Source organism: Protopterus annectens, chromosome 9.part0 (genome assembly GCF_019279795.1).
Source record: "Protopterus annectens isolate FY-2018-M chromosome 9.part0, PAN1.0, whole genome shotgun sequence".
NCBI lineage: Eukaryota > Metazoa > Chordata > Ceratodontiformes > Protopteridae > Protopterus > Protopterus annectens.
Genome location: NC_056743.1, coordinates 1,904,349,762 through 1,904,371,152, shown reverse-complemented (window position 1 = coordinate 1,904,371,152; position 21,391 = coordinate 1,904,349,762). Strand labels below are relative to the sequence as shown.

Genomic DNA, 21,391 nt, shown 5'->3' with positions numbered 1-21,391 from the left:
CTGAGTAGCAGAGTCTGGATTCCAAGCTAAGTGGCTTTGCTGCACTGCCCTCCCATCTTGTCTCTTGGATACATAGGATGTCCAGCCTCCTGCATATCATCATGCCATCCACTTCCAAGCTGTGCCCTGTCAGTGAACTTACATTAAGCATAGCAATTCTCAGTTCATATTTGGCAGGTTGGTTGGTTTTACATCCAGCATTCACTCAACAGAGCTATCCCAGGTAACCTTGAATAGGTCAAAACTGCACTCTCAAAGGCAAAAATTGCAGCCTCTATGGGACCCGATAACATCCCAGGCTGCATCCTAAGTGAACTCAGGGAGGAACTAGCAGTACCATTAGGCACCCTATTCAACCAAGGCCTGAGTACTGGATATGCAGAGTAGTAGAATGTAATATGGGAGATGAGCAGTTCAGGTTCAGATCAGTATGTAGCACAACTCACCCAATGTTTGCAGTGAGACAGCTAGTTGAGAAAAAGCTAGAGATGAGGACAGAGTACAACTGGGCATTCCTAGACTTGGAGGAATCATGTGACAAGGTCCTAAGAAAGATGATTTAGGCAGTACTGTGGTGGTTTGAAATCGTCGAAACATTGGTAGAATTAGTGCAGGCTATGTACAAGGACCCAGTGACTCAAGTACAAACAGTGTTCGGCCTCACAGAGGGGTTCCCAGTGGAAGTGGATTTACATGAGGGTTCATCTCTGAACCCACTGCTGTTCACACTGGTGTTGGACTACATTAGCAAACAGGTTGGAGTGGGTAGATGAACAAAGATGCTGTATGCAGTCAATGTGACATTACAGTCAGACTCTGAGCAAGAACTTCAACAAAGGATAGGAGAATGGAATGTGAAACTGAAGGCACATGAGATGGAGCTAAGCACAGATAAGATGGTGGTAATGGCAGAAAATTTGGGAAATCAGAAGAAGCTGAGAACAGAGATATAAGGAATGATAGTGGAACAGGTAAATAGCTTCAAGTATCTGGGAGGGGTGGTTGAGGAGAAGGGAAGTCTGAATGAAGAGGTCATAGTTAGAATCAGAGGGGCTGCAGCCAACTGGCATAGAGTATCAGGTGTAATATATGACAGAGGAATGCCAAAGAAGCTGAAAAGTAAGGTGTATAAAACACTGGTGCGACCAGTACTACTATATGGTACAGAAATCTGGGTAGTAAAGGCAGAAAAGATGAAGAAGCTAGAGGTGATGGAAATGAGTGCCTGAGGTGGGTGGTAGGATGCACACTGTGAGACAGACAAAGAAATAAGGACATAAGAGCAGAAGCCAGAGTAGCTCCAATTGCAGAAAAGATCAAAGAGAACAGATTATAGTGGTTTGGACACACATGCAGAAAAGCAGAAGACAATCTGGTGAAGAAGATTTGGGGCAGACATGAAGAAGGTAAGAGGAAGCGAGGACATCCAGCAAAGGGGTAGATGGACTGTGTGAGAGAAGACCTACAGCAGTCAGGCATGAGTGTTGAAGAAGGCAGGAGTGTGGCACTGAATTGAGAGAGATGGTGACAGTTAACACGATACCCCGACCCCATGTAGAAAAAATGGGAAAAAGGGGGCTGATGATGATGATGATGACACAAATCTGTGGTATTCTGTTATTGCACTGTAAAATCTGATCCTTTCTGGAAAATACCAGACAGCTGACACACACACACACACAGATATATATATATATATATATATATATATATATAGAGAGAGAGAGAGAGAGGGAGGAGGAAGAAGGACATGTGACATATTGTAGGGACAACTTCCCCTTCACTCTGTGAAAGCACTTCTTCACTAAGAGGGTAATGGTCCATGAAACAGACAACCAGATTAGGAGGTGAAGAGGGAATCCATAGATTCATTAAACAGAGCATGTGATACACGGAGAAGAGGTGAAAAGGTAAGACAGGAAAAGAGAGAGGCGGTATGATGAATTAAAGAGCCATTGACCAAAAACAGGGGAATGTGTATACCCAAAAATATTCTTGAAAAGTTAATTATTTTGTAATAAATACTTCCAGAAAAGAGTTGTGTTGAAGGTGGTTGACTAAATGTCGAATGCATTTGAAGAACCTTGCTACTGACTCTTCCAGTCACAGATGCATCCAAGAGAGGAAAAAAGAGAGTGTGCAAGCATTTGCTTTAGGTTAAGTCAAGAAAAAAGGCTGGTTACGGATAATGGCTGTTGCTTATGTTGGAATTCTATTAATGAAAGCTTTTCTATGAACTGTAATTTCCCTTAATGGTACCCAGATGTTCCTTTGGACCAAATTGACTTTTATTGCACTCCCTGTTACATCCGCCGTCTGACGTCTGAAACATCGTACATGTCACAGTGCAACCACTTTATCTAAAAATAGGTCTTCACAAGAAAAGATGCTGAAACTAAATTCTGTGTTTGAACCAGAGCATGGCATATGCTTTTAGCCCTCTTACGCCATACACAGAGGAATTAGTTTTGTTTATGTTGGAACATGGCTTAAGGGACAGGATTTGTGGCTTATGTCCCCATTCCTCACAACTATCATGAAAGACCTTCACAGCAGCAGCTATAGAAGTGCATGCTTCGTCTTTTTATTGGTTTTGTAATTCATTTGTTGCTTATCAAGTTTTCCAGAGGACCTGTATTGTCTATAAATACCTTTTTGTAGTGTGATCCCTATCTTCATAGCATCCCTGAGGTGCTGTACACCTGACTGTTGGGACATTAGGCATACGTACGCCTTTACCAGTGATGTTAATGTTCTGCAAGTTATGCTGCAAACACTAATATACTGACCACAGCTCACTAAAAGACAACCTAGGTCTCCAAAATTAAAATATGCTTGTATAAAAGAGCACAGACCTGTCAAATGTACCAAGTTTGGAGGTAGGTACCTATTTTCAGGCTTGATTTACCCCTTCATGTGATGTATCTATTTTTTAGAAGTATCTCCCCATTTACAGGCTCAATTTGTCCCTTCACACAACTTTCTCTGTCACCTGCCCCATCACACACAGTTTTGAAGCTATTTAGTACCCAGGAAAGCAAACAAAGTGGGCGATATACTGATGGCACCAGTTATTTATAGAAAGAAAGCAGATCCATATGTTACATCTCCTTTTTTCAGATGCAAAAACAATGACTTTGTGGGAAAATGTTTGCAATAACATTCATTAAAGTCTGCAGGGTTTATATTTATGTTCTGCTCTTAGCTTTGATTCATTTATGTCATTTTCTGTTTTTTTAAATTTCACATTGCTATTGGAAATGGGGAGAGTTATGTGCTATGCAGTATGCAGAATGTATGCTAATTAGGTATTCATATTTTTGGCTGAACATGTTTACTTTCAGGCTCTGCATGTTGAGAGGACGCATAATACCTCTGTCACTGTGGCAGGCTATGGCCACCTTTCCCCTTGACCAGAACTATTAAATAAGCTTGAAACCCACTGTTTTATGCTTCAGAATTGTGGGCTCACTGGGCTGAATACTTTGCATGCTTTTCATAAAACCTGTGCACCACAGAGCAGGGCTGCTATATAGCTATAACTGCATACAAAAGCTATGTGGGATTCAAAAATACCTGCACACGATGGAGCAAAATTTTGTACATGATCTTGCCCCACTGTGTTGATATTGCTTGCCATTCATACACCGTACATGCAAATCAACTGCCCAGGGTCATACACAGTTCACAAATGTTCTATCATCTGTAGAAGGGATGATCTCAAAGGGACGACTTCTGTAACTGTCACCCCATTCCAGCAAATGGTGTTATGCTTACAGGTGTAGGAATCTCCTATTCCATGCCGATACGTTGCTCATAACACAGAGTTGTGCAGCAGTGCTGTTATATAAGTAAAACAAAAAACATGTATTTACATGGTGGACAAAACCGTCCATGATAAAAGTAAGCCTGTGTGATATAAAAAACTCTGCATGACTAACCACTTTGTATATCCTGTTTATCTGTTATAAACTGATTGATGAAATTATGTACAAGTTACTATCCTACAGTACTTATAATATTCTACTGAATGTATCTTATGTTGATTTTACTGTGGAGCTTTTCTCCCTTGGGTCTCTGCTGAAAACAGGTCATATGGCCCAGTCATACTATCCCGGTAAACAAAACTAAAATAAATAATAAATAATAAATAGGTTAGCTTGCATGATATAGAAAACCCTGTATGATATAGGTAAGCCTGGGTGATATAAAAAAACCCTGCTTGATATATAACTAAGCTTGTGGTGTATATATATATAACGCCTTGCATGATATAGAATGCCCTGTGTGATTTTAGTAAGCTTGTGTGATATAGAAATCCCTGCATGATATAGAAGCCCCTCTGTGATATAAGTAAGCTTGTGTGATACAGAAAGCCCTGCTTGATACAGAAGCCCCTCTGTGATAAATCCACTGCTACCCCCACCATATTTGTTTTGCCCTCCTGTAGTCATGCTGTTGATTTTCTAAGCCCATCCCTTATTTTCCCAGTATGATAATAGCCCTAGCTCATTATCATGCATAATGTCTGTGATATAATAGCCCTAGCTCATTATCATGCATAAATGTCTGTGATATAATAGCCCTAGCTCATTATCATGCGTAATGTCTGTGATATAATAGCCCTAGCTCATTATCATGCGTAATGTCTGTGATATAATAGCCCTAGCTCATTATCATGTGTAATGTCTGTGATATAATAGCCCTAGCTCATTATCATGCGTAATGTCTGTGATATAATAGCCCTAGCTCATTATCATGCATAATGTTTGTGATATAATAGCCCTAGCTCATTATCATGCGTAATGTCTGTGATATCGGTATGGCTGCTGGCCAGTCATAATGGTGATGCACAGTATAGCAGAAGATATCTATGTGCTCAAGTATGCAAAGCTTTGATGTTTTCATACTTTGCTATGCTTAAGTCTCATGCAACACAGCACATTACAGCAACTGTTGGGCTGTAAATGGGAGGGGGCTGCAGTCTTGTGCACTGTTCATAGACATGGGGTCAGTCCATGATAGTGATCCCGAATGGTGTTGTACAGTACATGGCGTGTAGACTGCCTGCACACACCTCTGTACACTATACATGTATATATCTATATATGTGAGTACCAGGACCTGACTCTACAATATATAGTAAAGCGTGAGTACCAGGACCTGACTCTACAATATATAGTAAAGCATGAGTACCAGGACCTGACTCTACAATATATAGTAAAGCGTGAGTACCAGGACCTGACTCTACAATATATAGTAAAGCGTGAGTACCAGGACCTGACTCTACAATATATAGTAAAGCGTGAGTACCAGGACCTGACTCTACAATATATAGTAAAGCGTGAGTACCAGGACCTGACTCTACAATATATAGTAAAGCGTGAGTACCAGGATCTGACTCTACAATATATAGTAAAGCGTGAGTACCAGGACCTGACTCTACAATATATAGTAAAGCGTGAGTACCAGGACCTGACTCTACAATATATAGTAAAGCGTGAGTACCAGGACCTGACTCTACAATATATAGTAAAGCGTGAGTACCAGGGCCTGACTCTACAATATATAGTAAAGCGTGAGTACCAGGACCTGACTCTACAATATATAGTAAAGCATGAGTACCAGGACCTGACTCTACAATATATAGTAAAGCGTGAGTACCAGGACCTGACTCTACAATATATAGTAAAGCGTGAGTACCAGGACCTGACTCTACAATATATAGTAAAGCGTGAGTACCAGGGCCTGACTACAATATATAGTAAAGCGTGAGTACCAGGACCTGACTCTACAATATATAGTAAAGCGTGAGTACCAGGACCTGACTCTATAATATATAGTAAAGCGTGAGTACCAGGACCTGACTCTACAATATATAGTAAAGCGTGAGTACCAGGACCTGACTCTACAATATATAGTAAAGCGTGAGTACCAGGACCTGACTCTACAATATATAGTAAAGCGTGAGTACCAAGACCTGACTCTACAATATATAGTAAAGCGTGAGTACCAGGACCTGACTCTACAATATATAGTAAAGCATGAGTACCAGGACCTGACTCTACAATATATAGTAAAGCGTGAGTACCAAGACCTGACTCTACAATATATAGTAAAGCGTGAGTACCAAGACCTGACTCTACAATATATAGTAAAGCGTGAGTACCAGGACCTGACTCTACAATATATAGTAAAGCGTGAGTACCAGGACCTGACTCTACAATATATAGTAAAGTGTGAGTACCAAGACCTGACTCTATAATATATAGTAAAGCGTGAGTATCAAGACCTGACTCTACAATATATAGTAAAGCGTGAGTACCAGGACCTGACTCTTCAATATAGTAAAGCATGAGTACCAGGACCTGACTCTACAATATATAGTAAAGCGTGAGTACCAGGACCTGATTCTACAATATATAGTAAAGCGTGAGTACCAGGACCTGACTCTACAATATATAGTAAAGCGTGAGTACCAAGACCTGACTCTACAATATATAGTAAAGCGTGAGTACCAAGACCTGACTCTACAATATATAGTAAAGCGTGAGTACCAGGACCTGACTCTACAATATATAGTAAAGCGTGAGTACCAGGACCTGACTCTACAATATATAGTAAAGTGTGAGTACCAAGACCTGACTCTACAATATATAGTAAAGCATGAGTATCAAGACCTGACTCTACAATATATAGTAAAGCGTGAGTACCAGGACCTGACTCTTCAATATATAGTAAAGCGTGAGTACCAGGACCTGACTCTACAATATATAGTAAAGCATGAGTACCAGGACCTGACTCTACAATATATAGTAAAGCGTGAGTACCAGGACCTGACTCTACAATATATAGTAAAGCGTGAGTACCAAGACCTGACTCTACAATATATAGTAAAGCGTGAGTACCAGGACCTGACTCTACAATATATAGTAAAGTGTGAGTACCAGGACCTGACTCTACAATATATAGTAAAGCGTGAGTACCAGGACCTGACTCTACAATATATAGTAAAGCGTGAGTACCAGGACCTGACTCTACAATATATAGTAAAGCGTGAGTACCAGGACCTGACTCTACAATATATAGTAAAGCGTGAGTAATATATAGTAAAGCGTGAGTACCAGGACCTGACTCTACAATATATAGTAAAGCATGCGTACCAGGACCTGACTCTACAATATATAGTAAAGTGTGAGTACCAGGACCTGACTCTACAATATATAGTAAAGCGTGAGTACCAGGACCTGACTCTACAATATATAGTAAAGCGTGAGTACCAGGGCCTGACTCTACAATATATAGTAAAGCGTGAGTACCAGAACCTGACTCTACAATATATAGTAAAGCGTGAGTACCAGGACCTGACTCTATAATATATAGTAAAGCTTGAGTACCAGGACCTGACTCTACAATATATAGTAAAGCGTGAGTACCAGGACCTGAATCTACAATATATAGTAAAGCATGAGTACCAGGACCTGACTCTACAATATATAGTAAAGCGTGAGTACCAAGACCTGACTCTACAATATATAGTAAAGCGTGAGTACCAGGACCTGACTCTACAATATATAGTAAAGCGTGAGTACCAGGACCTGACTCTACAATATATAGTAAAGCGTGAGTACCAGGACCTGACTCTACAATATATAGTAAAGCGTGAGTACCAAGACCTGACTCTACAATATATAGTAAAGCGTGAGTACCAGGACCTGACTCTACAATATATAGTAAAGCGTGAGTACCAGGACCTGACTCTACAATATATAGTAAAGCATGAGTACCAGGACCTGACTCTACAGTATATAGTAAAGCGTGAGTACCAGGACCTGACTCTACAATATATAGTAAAGCGTGAGTACCAAGAACTGACTCTACAATATATAGTAAAGCGTGAGTACCAGGACCTGACTCTACAATATATAGTAAAGCGTGAGTAGCAGGACCTGACTCTACAATATATAGTAAAGCGTGAGTACCAGGACCTGACTCTTCAATATATAGTAAAGCGTGAGTACCAGGACCTGACTCTACAATATATAGTAAAGCGTGAGTACCAGGACCTGACTCTACAATATATAGTAAAGCGTGAGTACCAGGACCTGACTCTACAATATATAGTAAAGCGTGAGTACCAGGACCTGACTCTACAATATATAGTAAAGCGTGAGTACCAGGACCTGACTCTACAATATATAGTAAAGCGTGAGTACCAAGACCTGACTCTACAATATATAGTAAAGCGTGAGTACCAGGACCTGACTCTACAATATATAGTAAAGCGTGAGTACCAGGACCTGACTCTACAATATATAGTAAAGCGTGAGTACCAAGACCTGACTCTACAATATATAGTAAAGCGTGAGTACCAGGACCTGACTCTACAATATATAGTAAAGCTGATCATAATTTCAAAGAAATTTGAGGATAAAATAAGGATATCTGTAAGATTTTTGCAAGGACGCTTTTGTCCCACACATCATCATTATCATCATCACCAGTGACCCCCCCCCTTTTCCCATTTTACTTGGAGTTAGAGTGTCACATCAACTGTCACCACATCCTTCAGTTCTTATCTACCTTTCTTCCTCCTTTTAATAGTTATGCATAACTGCCACAAAATGTCTCTCACTCAGTCTGTCCAACTGTTGGCTGGATGTCCTTGTTTCCTTTTGCCTTCTTCCTTTATCTCCCAAATTTGCTTTATCAAATCATGTTTTGCTTTCCTGTACATATGACTGAACCACTGTAATCTGTTTTGGTTGACCTGCTCTCTGTAAGAGCAGAGTGGCACTGCGGAAGTATGCTGGGCCCATAACATAGTGGTTGATGGATCAAAACCATCCTATGCTATGCCAAGAGGAAAACGATTTGGGGTTGGTGATAGCATAATGGCTAAGATGTTTACCACACAGACACAGGGTGTAGGGTTTGAGGGTTTGATTCTCACCTTTGAGGGAAATTGGCTACAATAAAAATGGGTCACTACAGCAGCCACCCTAATACTTACCCATGAACCACTTTGGCTTCTGCTCTGATGTCCTCATTTTTTCGTTTGCCTCACAGTGTTTACCCCACATCACCTTATTAAAAATGTCAAACCCAGATCACAGATACATGGGAAATGAAGAATTTTCAACTGATCTCAATTCTCCATGTTTCTCCTGTCTTAGAGTTCATCTAATTAAGCAAGAAGGATGTGGAAGGTAAAGCTCCCTGCATGAGGGATTGCAGAGGATCTTCCTCCTGTAAAAACATAATAGTAAGTTAAATTACTTAAGCAGATACTTCAAGCAGCACTGTCAAACATTGTTAAATCTTTCTGAAAATACTTCTGGGAATGGTGGGGTTCAACATTGTGGGTACAAGATTATGAGACATAACAATGTGCATCAGATTTATCAACTAATCACCCTAAAACTTGTTATTCTATCACAAAGATCACACCCTCTCAGAGAAAACAGTAATGTTTCTTATAAAAAACAGTGTCATTGTTAATTTGAAGTTTAGTGACCACAAGTGTAAACTTATTAATTTCCCTAACATGCATGCATTCCAGGAGTCGAACAACTGGTCTAAGCACTATTCACCTTCTTCATATATATAACAGTCACTGGCTTCCACATTTGACAGTCACCAAATGTATATTCATATACCTCAAACATACTCCTTTTGCATATTAGAGTCTGATTCAGTCTGTTGGTATGTCATTCATCTCATCACACTCCAACTAAGAGCTACTGATTGAAAGTGCTATTCAAAAAAATGACAGATCACTCCTTCCTTATCTTCCACAAGGAATACTGGTCCCGCTCATGTCCCTGCAACTTCAGATGATTGGAATGAAGATCATTACACTTTAGAGGGAAAAAAAAAACAAAAGAAAATGCATACCTTGTATCACTCTTGAAACTGTAGCTCCTTTTGAAAAAAAAATCCCTTCCTCTATGATCTGTTAGACGTGTATAAGCATTGATTGATACACTGCATTCTGCCAGATGCAGGCATATACTAGTTATGTAGCCCCATGTGGTCATCTACAATGAACATTTAGAATGCATGGCTAGGCTTACAAAGGCCAACACATAAACTTGCATGATACATTTGGGATGCATGGTGTAGAATAGAACATGTGTATGTACCTTTAAGAAGCATTTCCAGATGTAGACACATTTATATAAATACAGCGCATGTGCAGGCAGCAGTGCCATTTTGAGACAACAGCCAGAGTGATAAAATGTATGAATGTGGTAGTAAGTCTGTTTATATGTTTATTTGAGTTTAAGTTAACAAAACCTCATTCCTGATGTGTTTGTGTATAATAAAGCTGCTTGAACTGAATCCACAACCGTCCGTCTGTTTTATCCTGACCAAACAAGTGACATGGTGTCAGAACTGGGATTAAAAGAGCAACTTCTTCAAGCCATGAGGTGCAGAGTTGAAGGTGAAGGCAGACTGAGCTGTTTGAGTGAAACAGGGCTCAAATAATCAAAAAGGGCCCGAAACAAACTTAAGGTAACCAGAACTTGCACAAATGATTTATTTTGCAACAGAGCATTCGTAAGGCACAAAACACATAATTAATTAAACGAGTAGCACAAAAATGTATTATTAATCAAATGAAAGGCACAAAATGCCTCAATATTAATTAAACAAAATGTTTGAAATCGTGATATTTGATAAAACTAGCAGTGATATTCATATGTGGCTCAGAATTACCTCCAGTTTGCATAATGAGTATGTTTAAAGTAAAACGAGCACAAGAGAAGTATAATGAGCAGGATAAGAGATTAAAAGAGCATAATCCATGGTGGTGGTGCTGCGGTAGCGTTGTCACCTTACAGCAAGACATAGTCCCATTCGATTCTCAGCTAGAGCGTCTTCTGTGGAGACATGTGTGAATGGGCATACCTTCATTGAAGGTTGTGCATTAGGGCCGGCAACTCAACACATAAAAATCAACTGCCAGTTATTAGCGGACTGGAGTTTTGCTGTGGCAACCCCTAACCGGGAAAAGCTGAAAGACACAACAACGAGTACAATAAAAGGACAAATAAGCTTACAAAAGCAAAGCGACTACATGTTTATTAGTAAAAGACTGTGTTTGGGCACAAACTACTATTTCGCATTGGCCAAAGCCATTCAAAGCATAACTAGAGTTGTTCTAAGTACCTCAGAGTTTGCAAAGTGTTTGCAGAGTGTGTGCTTTATTACAATGCAATTATTTCAAAGAGTTTGCTGTGTGCAAGGTACAATTATATTGCAAAGTGCACTCAAAGTACAGCCATTTTGAAAAGTTTCTTGTGCTGTGTACGTTTATTTGCAGAGTGCCACCATTTCAAACTGTTTCTTACACTGTACAGAGTTATTTCACAAAAGTGCAACCATTTTAAAGGGTTCCTATGCTGTGCACAGTTTATTTGCAAAGTACAGTCATTTCAAAGTATTTCTTACACTGATGAGTGATTTCACAAAGTACAGTGATTTTAAAGTGTTCTTGTGCTGCAGAGACCTATTTGGCAAAGTGCAGTTATTTCAAAGAGTCTGTTGTGCTATTGGGAATAAGTTCTGGCATAAACTTCTGGCATATTTTTATGTACTTGTGTTCGTATATAATTCCAAGCACCTTCACTATTGTGAGTTCATATGGCAGAGGCATTTCGAAGACCCAGTCCACTTGTGTTTGATCATAACATAGCAGAAAATTGGATAGTATTTGAGCAGGAATACAATATTTTCATACAAGCAGCTTTTTCTGGCAAAGATGCATGTACAAGGGCATTCATTTTGCTTAACTTAGCTGGGTCAGAAGCCATTGAAAGAGAGCATTCATGTGTGTATGCACCAGAAGTGTAATCAGAAGAGGAGGAAAACAGTCATATTGTTGTACCGACTGAGTCAAGAGAGGACCCTGAGTGCTTAAAACATAAAATTAGGGAAATGTGCAACCCCCAGATACATGTCACATTAGAAAGGCACTTATTTTATACAAGAGACCAAAAGCCAGCTGAAACTTTTGCAGCTTATATCACTGACTTAAGAAATAAAGCTAAAAGGTGCAGATTTGGTGATTTGAAAGATCAGTTAATAAAGGACAGGCATGTGTGTGGTATTAATAATGCTACAGTGAGGAAGATTTTGCTTTGTGACAGTGATTTAACATTAAGCAAAGCGATAGCAATTTGTCAAATCCATGAGCTCACAGAAGGGCACACAAGTATGCTTGTAAGTGATAAGAGCATGGTTTCAACAGCCTCTAGAGCAAGCATAGACAGCATGCAGCATGTAGCAAGCAAAAGTAGGCCTAAGCACATGGCACCTGCAACCCCTGTAGGTTTTCCTGGGAGGAGCAGTAACTTTCTAGCAAGTTCCAAGACTAGCTCATGACATGCTCAGTGCACTATAAGGGTGAGTCAGTAAAACCCAAGTCAAGTCTTATTGTTAACTGTCGTAATTGTGGAGCCAACCATGTGTCTAAAAGACAGAAGTGCTTAGCATTTGGTCAGCAATGCCACAAGTGGAAAAAATGGAACCACTTTCAAAAGTCTTGTAGATCAAGCAAGCCTTATTCAGTTATTAAGAAAGGTTACTCAAAAAAGAAAGTTGATCATGTGGAAAGCTGTAACCCTACTTTGTATGTAGATGATGTATCAGTGGTTGGTAAAAAGGTTAATGCAGTAAATTTGCTGGCAAAGAACAAAGTATTTTGTACTGTCCTGATCAATGCTAAACCCACAAATCTCAAAGTAGACACTGGTTCAAAGTGTAATGTGATGTCAGTAGAAACATTTGCTAAAGTGAGAGCTGATGAGCAACTTAATTTGGTTAATTGTGTGAAGCTTGTTGCTTATGGAGGTGAAGAGATTCAAACCAAAGGTTCAGTAGTGCTTTCATGCTATTTGGCCAAGAACAATTACAGCTTACACTTTTATGTAGTCAAAAGACCTGTGCAGTAATTATTAGGTCTCAGAGACAGTTTAAGAATAAAACTGCTTTCTTTTACCAAAGAAGTACATCATGTAAGCACATATCCCATTTCCAGCTTTAGTGATGCTATTTTCTCAGAGTATGTTGATGTTTTTGATGACAAGTTAGGCAAACTTCCAGATGTGTACTCCATGAAAGTAGACCTATAGGTCAGTCCAGTGGTCAGACCAGCAAGGAGAGTTCCAATAGCTATGCAGGACAAAGTCAAGGTCCAGTTAGACAAAATAGTGCAGCGGGGTGTGATTTGTCCAGTAACAGAACCAACTGAGTGGGTGTCTTCCATAGTAGCTGCTCATAAAAAGAATTCAGATGAAATCAGAATATGCATTGACCCAAGAGACTTGAACAAAGAATTAAAGAGACCTCATCATCCTATGCGTACAGTCGAGGAGATTGCCACCTTTATGCCAAATGCCACTGTTTTAGGTTCATAGGTTTGTACAAGGCTATCGGCCCTAGGGCCTATACAAGCCTAGCCATAACAATTCCCTGGCTATTTCTTCCCACAGTATTTACTTCCCTTTTTTCTGTCTTAGATATGAAGAGTTCATTTTGGAAAGTAATGCCTGATTGCAAATTTTCACTACTAACTACATTCAATACCTCATTTGGTAGATACAGATTCCTCAGGATGCCTTTTGGAATAAATTCTGCCAGTGAAGTCTTTTAGTGTGCAATGGAGCAGATTTTTTGGGGCTTTCCATGTGCAATAATAGTTGATGATTTACTAGTTGGAGGCAATGGTGAAGCAGAGCATGACAGAAACCTCAGGAAAGTTCTGGACAAAGTGCGTGAAGTAAACTTGAAGCTTAATCATCTGAAATGTAAATTAAGACTACCAGAAGTTACTTATGTAGGTCATTTATTTACCAGTACAGACTTATGACCAGACTCTTTCAAACAAGCAGCCATTCTTGAAATGCCTGCTCCAGACAATGTCCAAGCTTTACAGCGTCTTCTTGGTATGGTTAACTGTATGGGCAAATTTATCCCTGACTTTAGTGAGCTATCAGCGCCTTAAGAGAGTTGACACACAAAAATGTTGCCTGGTCATGGTTAGAATAACACCAGAGAGCATTCAATAACCTCAAACAGCAAATTGCCCACCCTCCTACATTAAGGTACTATGATGTCCATAAACCAATATTTCTTTCCTGTGATGTTTCAAAGTTTGGTCTTGGTGCAGTTATTCTTCAAGAGGGCAGACCTACTGCCTATGCATCTAGAACTTTTACCCAAACTGAGATGCAGTATGCTCAAACTGAGAAGGAACTTTTGGCAATTGTGTTTACATGTTCTAAGTTCCATGATTATATTTATGGCCAAGCTATCTAAATTGAAACTGATAATCAACGTCATTATTTTAAAGAACCCTATGCATTCAGCTCCAGCAAGAATACAAAGAGTGATGCTCAGATTACAAAAGTATAATATCAAAATGGTCTATACAAAATAAAAACTTCTTTATCTGGCTGATACCTTATCCAGATCACCCAGAAATACCAAGGAACAGCTTGATACAGAGAATTATGACTTTGATGTCATGGAAGTGCATAATTTTTCTACTACGAGACTTGATGAGCTGAGAGATCAAACAAAGACTGATCCAATTTTGCAAAAGATCTACCACTTCATCAATATAGGATGGCCATCAAAGCAATCCTGTGTACCGCCAGAAGTGCAACCTTACTTTCCATACAGAGATGAGATGCTGATGGAAGATGGTATCATTTTCAATGGTATAAAAGTTATTGTTCCTACTTCCTTACAACATGAATACATCCAGATTTTGCATCATGGTCACCCAGGTTCTGACTCTACCAAAAGAAGGCAGAGAGGACTAGTATTTTGGCCTTCTCTATCAAAAGACTTTGATAAAGTGCTTCTTTTTGTTCAGTATCTGATGGTACTAAACTGCATTTGCAAAAAGAGCCACTTCAGCTAAGCCAAATTTCTGAACTACCTTGGTCAGCAGTAGCCACTGACATATTTAAGTGGAACAATCAGCATTACTTAGTGTTGGTAGACTCTTACTTGAACTGGCTTGAAATTAATTCACTACCTAGCCTAATGTCCAGTGCTGTTATTACTAAAATGGAATGCATACCTCTCAACTGTCCCTGATTTTCAGGGACGTCCCTGATTTTGACTCAAATTTTAGCTCTGTCCCTCTTAATCCTTCCTAAAACTAGTGACTTTTGGAGGGAAGGTGGTGAATTACACTTAATGAATAATGACAATAATTAAGAGTTATAGACTTCTTTTACTTCAGAAAATGTGTATTAATTCATATGCTCTGATTCTGTCAATGTTTCAAGTTAATAGCACTAATATTTTAAAAGTGTCCCTGATTGTCCCTGATTTTTTCTTGACTTGTCCCTGATTCTGTTGAAATTTGTCCCTGATTGGTTGAGAGGTCTGATGGAATGTCATTTCTCAGTCCATGGTAGTCCACACAGTGTTATTTCTGACAACGGTATCCAGTTTAGCAGTCAATTGTTTCAGAGATTTGCAAAAGAGTGGAACTTTTCCCATGTTACTAGTAGTACTGAATACCCACAGTCAAACGGCCTTGCTGAACATTCAGTACAGAGTGCAAAGCAATTACTAGAGAGGTCAAAGAGTGGCAATACTAATATGTTCTTGAAACTACTTAATTTCAGAAATGTATCCCACAACAACTTACTTGGCTCGCCTGCTCATAGACTTCTGTCTAGGCAAATGAGAACAACCTTGCCTATCATTTCTAGTTTGTTGGTGCCTAATGCTAAAACCAACAACACGATCAAATCAACACTTTTTAAAAAGCATTCTTCTCAGAAGTTCAGCTAGAGACAGTAAGGATGCAAATGGTGAAAGGCTTTGATCGAACTGGTCAAGTGAAAAGTATATGTGCTGAGCCGAGATCCTACTTAGTGCAATCTGAGGGTACAGAATAGAGGAGAAACCACAGGCATCTTCTTCCTGTATCAGAAAGAATATCACAGCATTGTACCTTTGATACAGACTCTAGATCTCAGAGCAATCCTGGCAATGTTCCTACCAAAGAACATGTCACAGTATCCATTCCCATTCCTGATGATGTCCCAGATGTCCCCAAAATTGAACATTCCTTGAAGACAGTCCTTTCGCTAGATTCAATTCTGATTTTTAATCTTACATGATCAGGTCGTATTTCCAGACCTAGTGTAAAATACACAGCAACTTGGACATCATTGTTTTATATGTGTCTGATTTTGTATGACTGCATGTCAAAGAATTAGTTCTGTATAATTGCATATTAAAAGATCATTTCTGTAAATTGCATGTCATTCAATACTGTTATTTGATGTATGATCTATTACTCAAAGAGGGAGGACATAGAACAGAGGGTGTGTATGTACCTTTAATAAGCATTTCCAGATGTAGCACATGTATATAAACACTGAGCATGTGCAGGCAGCAGTGCCATTTTGAGAGAACAGCCAGAGTGTTAACATGTATGAGTGCAGTAGTCAGTCTGTTTATAAGTTTATTTAAGTCTAAGTTACAAAGCCTCATTCCTGACGTTTTTCTGTGTATAGTAAAGCTGCTTGAACTGAACCCACAACCATTCATCTGTCTTATCCTGACCAGACAAGTGACACACACATGGCTAGGCTTAGAAAGACTCATATTGTCATTAGCCTATTTTACACTTAAGAACCTACATGAAGTTCTCACAAGCATAAATTCATTATCTTGCAGGAGGCCAGCAGCCATGTTGGCTGACACATATCACAATAACAGGCTAATGCAAGGAAGCAGACTTCCATAACAGCCAAAGTCTTGTGTTCCTCATGGTCTCCATCTGAATAATCTAGGCCCCCAGGTCACATGCCAGAAAACATAGGCACCTAAAAGTTTAGCAAGCTTTCATTTTTAGTCGAGGGCCAGATAACTGGTCTTTACTCTGTCCATTTGCTAAGTTCTTTAGTGAACTGTTTCTGCCCTTCACTTGCTTTCTGCACAACAGAGGTTATTCTTCAGAAGATGTAGAAATGCATTTGTGGGATGCACACACCATTCTAACATTCCAGTTACAGACTGTCACATCAGAGGGTTTTGGCTCCTACTGTTGCGAAATGATGGCATACCCTTTCTCATTTCTGATTCCTTACTTTCTAGGGCATAGCAATGTTAGTGCCACAGCATACACTTAAAAATAGCAGTACACATATTTAGTTTGTGTAAAGAGATGTGCTAGATTTGAAATTAAAAACTCCTGCCATATTTGCCATGGTTTATGACTGTTTATTCTCTTAAATCACATTTTTTTTTCAAAATCTCTAGTTGACCATTTTTTTCTTTGCTTAAGTCTGTAATTTCAGGCATTCTTTTTTGGTATTGAGGACATATGCTAACAACAAACTTAAGGTGGGACGGACTATATGCTGGAAGTTGATATACAAGTTGGTGTACAATGGCATGCCTGGCTTTTGCCACTGTTACTCAGGTAGCTTGTAGAATTATTGCTTGCTTACTGTGTTTATTTGATGGTAATTTCAGCTGCTTGTCAATCTCCGCAAACAATGTCAGAATGTTTGATTTGAGAATCATAAATGAATTTGAAGTCTTATTTGTGTTGTCCCCACTTTAATGATTTACTACATTGTTCCACAAAACTCTTTAGAATACACTGCACAGTGTTGCTGGCATTCACTTTCATAGATGGTCCATGATCACGCAATGCTTTTAGATTCTGAGTTATGCTAATTTATTAAAGTTACTACATAAGTTCAGATTTAGTTCTGTTCTATACCATCCACCATTACCACATAGCAGGTGACTTTATCAGGTTTTCTTGCATTTAGTGTGAGCTATGCAGCATAAAAGCACATTTCACTTTATTCCATTTTATAAAGCCTGCACATTATTTTATAAAGCATTTTGAGTTATAGTGTCCACAAAAAAGTTTAACATTATGCAGTCCTTGTACAACTTTATCTATCCTGCAGTTCAAAAAGTTATTTTTGATGTACAGTGAATATCATATATCTTAAGCTTATTTCAAAGTTTTAATCACCACAGAAATGGAATCTAACTTGTCCATTTGTGATGTAACTTTGAATAGTGTGTGTGTGTGTGTGTGTGTGTGTGTGTGTGTGTGTGTGTGTGTGTGTGTGTGTGTGTGTGTGTGTGTGTGTGTGTGTGTGTGTGTGTGTGTGTGTGTGTCTGTGTGTGTGTGTGTGTGTGTGTGTGTGTGTGTATCTGTGTGTGTGTGTGTCTGTGTCTGTGTGTGTGTGTGTGTGTGTGTGTGTGTGTGTGTGTGTGTGTGTGTGTGTGTGTGTGTGTATGTGTGTGTGTGTGTCTGTGTGTGTGTGTGTGTGTGTGTGTGTGTGTGTGTGTGTGTGTGTGTGTGTGTGTATATATATATATGTGTGTGTGTGTGTGTGTGTGTGTGTGTGTGTGTGTGTGTGTGTGTGTGTATATATATATATATATGTGTGTGTGTGTGTGTGTGTGTGTGTGTGTCTGTGTCTTGTCTGTGTGTGTGTCTGTGTCTGTGTGTGTGTGTGTGTGTGTGTGTGTGTATGTCTGTGTGTGTGTGTGTGTGTGTGTGTGTGTGTGTGTGTGTCTGTGTGTGTGTGTGTGTGTGTGTGTCTGTGTGTGTGTGTGTGTGTGTGTGTGTGTGTGTGTGTGTCTGTGTGTGTGTGTGTGTGTGTGCGTGTGTGCGTGTGCGTGTGTGTGTGCGTGTGTGTGTGTGTGTGTGTGTGTGTGTGTGTGTGTGTGTGTGTGTGTGTGTGTGTGTGTGTGTCTGTGTGTGTCTGTGTGTGTGTGTGTGTGTGTGTGTGTGTGTGTGTGTGTGTGTGTGTGTGTGTGTGTGTGTGTGTGTGTGTGTGTGTGTGTGTGTGTGTGTGTGTGTGTGTGTGTGTGTGTGTGTGTGTGTGTGTGTGTGTGTGTGTGTGTGTGTGTGTGTGTGCGTGTGTGTGTGTGTGTGTCTGTGTGTGTGTGTGTGTCTGTGTGTGTGTGTGTGTGTGTGTGTGTGTGTGTGTGTGTGTGTGTGTGTGTGTGTGTGTGTCTGTAAAAAGTATTACATGAATGCAAACCATGTCCCAGTCTAGCAGTAGCAGTACATTATTCATTGTCTCTCTTATGATATGCAGTTCGTTAGAAGGGTGATGCTTAAATATATGTTTATAAGTCCCCTGATAGTATAAAGTTAAATATTTTGCATGCTGTTTTTTCTTTTCACAGAATACCAAGAAGGTGTGTCCACAATGCTCTGCCATGACTTCTCCTGCTGACCTGCGGCGCGTCTACCTTTGATATGTTACTGAAGATGATGTTTTTTACACTGGCTTTTCAGACAGTGTGGGACGCAAGACAAGATAAACTGCTATTGCATTTTTATCAGTGCCCATTTGCCAAGTCCAGATAAGGAAGTGTTTATATGAAATGTTAGTATTTGGGAGAAGAAGAACAGCTAATGGTTTGGTACTAGGGTATAATTCTACAAGCTACACCATATGAAAAAAAGAAATTAGGCAGTTCTATCTGGAATGCATCTCTCTAAGTTAACTGATGACATGCTTAGCTTTTGGTACTATTACTCAGAATGCATCTTTCTAGGTTAACTGATGGCATTCCTGGCTTTTGCCAGTGTTGCCCAGAATGCACCTCACTGGGCTAATGGATGGCATGCCTGGCTTTTGCCATTATTACTCAGGATGCACAGCTCAACTACTGAGTGTGGGCCTAACACTAACAGAAGTAAATCTATATCTGACCTGAGTCAGTAGGAGATGAATACATTGGTAATTCATGCAATAAATGTTATTGCTGTCCACTAAAAATGAAGACCATGTGACATGTGTCTGGGACACTTTGTCTCGGGGCAATTTCTTCCTTGAAGATATGAACTTTTTATTATGTGAATGTTTTTCTACTTTGTAGTGTGTGCTAATGAGAATAAATTTGTTATTATGTGTTTTTTTACAATATTTTGGCTACCTTTGTGTGTGTATGAAAACATTGCCCAGGTGAACCATATGTTGGCTTAAAGTATTTGTCACTGCAATGAACCTATTAAAGAAAGTCTTGATTTCAATATATGTTGTGCATCAGTTTGTTATATTTTATTTACTAGGATTATCCAACAGAAAGCTACTATTTTAGTGAAGGCTTGCGGAGAAAATATCTTTACACAAATTAGTGGTAAATGCAGTCACATGTTGGTTATGCATATTAGCAGTAAACTCATTCGCTAAACCATTTTAGAAAAATCACCTTATATTATTACATGTAATAATGGGGTCTTCTTTGTTGGTTTTTTTTTTTTGTTTGTTTTTTTGAAGATTCCTTTGTGGTTGATTTAACAAGTCCTGTTAATTTCTGCTAGTAAAATCTTGCGTCCAACTATGTATTTTTTATAATCTATGTAATTTTTGACCATATGTAACTTCTCACTGTTTATTGTCCTGTTTTCTGTCTGTCTTTATGTGGATCTTTTCTCCCCAGGCCTCCACTTTCCTGGTTACCAAATGTCAAATAAATAAATAAATAAAACAATTGACATAGTGAAACTGACGCATTTATTCAACACTATTATGACAACTGTTCATTTAAGTAGTTTGTTTTAAAGAGGTTTTGGGATTAAGTTACTTGTAGTAAAAACAGCTAAAATAATTTGTGTGAAAATTACATATGATATGAAAGTAGGGTATATATGTGGATCGGCATGGAAAGAAAAATATGAACAATCTCAAGAAGGATAAGAGAAGGTTAGCGAGTGAACAGGAAGTACCCTGAGGAATACTAGTCAACGGAGCAGCCTTTAGAAGAGACAGCAAGAAAACGCACCAAGGGGTAAAGCACTTATAGTGCAGGTGTTGTTTTATATGGTTCTAGAAAAAGTTGTGAGAGATCTTGCTTTAAGATAATAAGGAATTAGTGAGAGAAGACAGCAGTATAAGTATGTCCGAAATTACTCACTGTCTTTTGACTTTATATCTCTAATTTGGAGTACCTTGTTTGAGATCTGCACTTATTGCAGAGCATGGTTTGTATCTGTAAGTAAATCAGCTGAATTTGTTGTCTAATTCTAACCATTAAAGTGATTTCAGTGAGGTTCAGTAATGTTCTCTTCACTCTAGGTTTAAATCAGATAAAGAGTTTTACTGTGACGTCCTGAAGTTGCCAGTGAATAGCTACTTAAGGATGTGATCAGTTTGATTCTGATAGCCCAATCTCTGAAAAACTACTTCCATGGTGTGGAGGTGAAACAAGTTCTTTGGAGATGTCTTAGCTTACAGATGAGTTCCTAAAAACAGAAGCTGTATGAAGGCTTACTGAAAGTGAAATATGTATGAAATGTCCTTTTTTATTTATTTATTTATTTTTTGATATTTTTGCCCCATGCCTCCCGACCATCATGCCTTTC

The 21,391-nt window shown here is 39.1% G+C and overlaps 1 protein-coding gene across 3 annotated transcripts in view; it reads left to right on the top strand.

Moving 5' to 3' along the window:
* LOC122812312 (E3 ubiquitin-protein ligase Rnf220-like) overlaps positions 1–20,059 on the top strand; it is a 673,416-nt gene extending 653,357 nt beyond the window's left edge. For 2 of the 3 annotated variants that reach the window (XM_044084714.1, XM_044084713.1), the window contains exon 13: positions 19,207–20,059. In XM_044084714.1, coding sequence (XP_043940649.1) covers positions 19,207–19,278 — 72 coding nt within the window. In that variant the 3' untranslated portion in view covers positions 19,279–20,059. The remainder of the gene's footprint in view (positions 1–19,206) is intronic. The other variant, XR_006366388.1, reaches the window with a different exon arrangement.
* Positions 20,060–21,391: the final 1,332 nt, after the last annotated feature.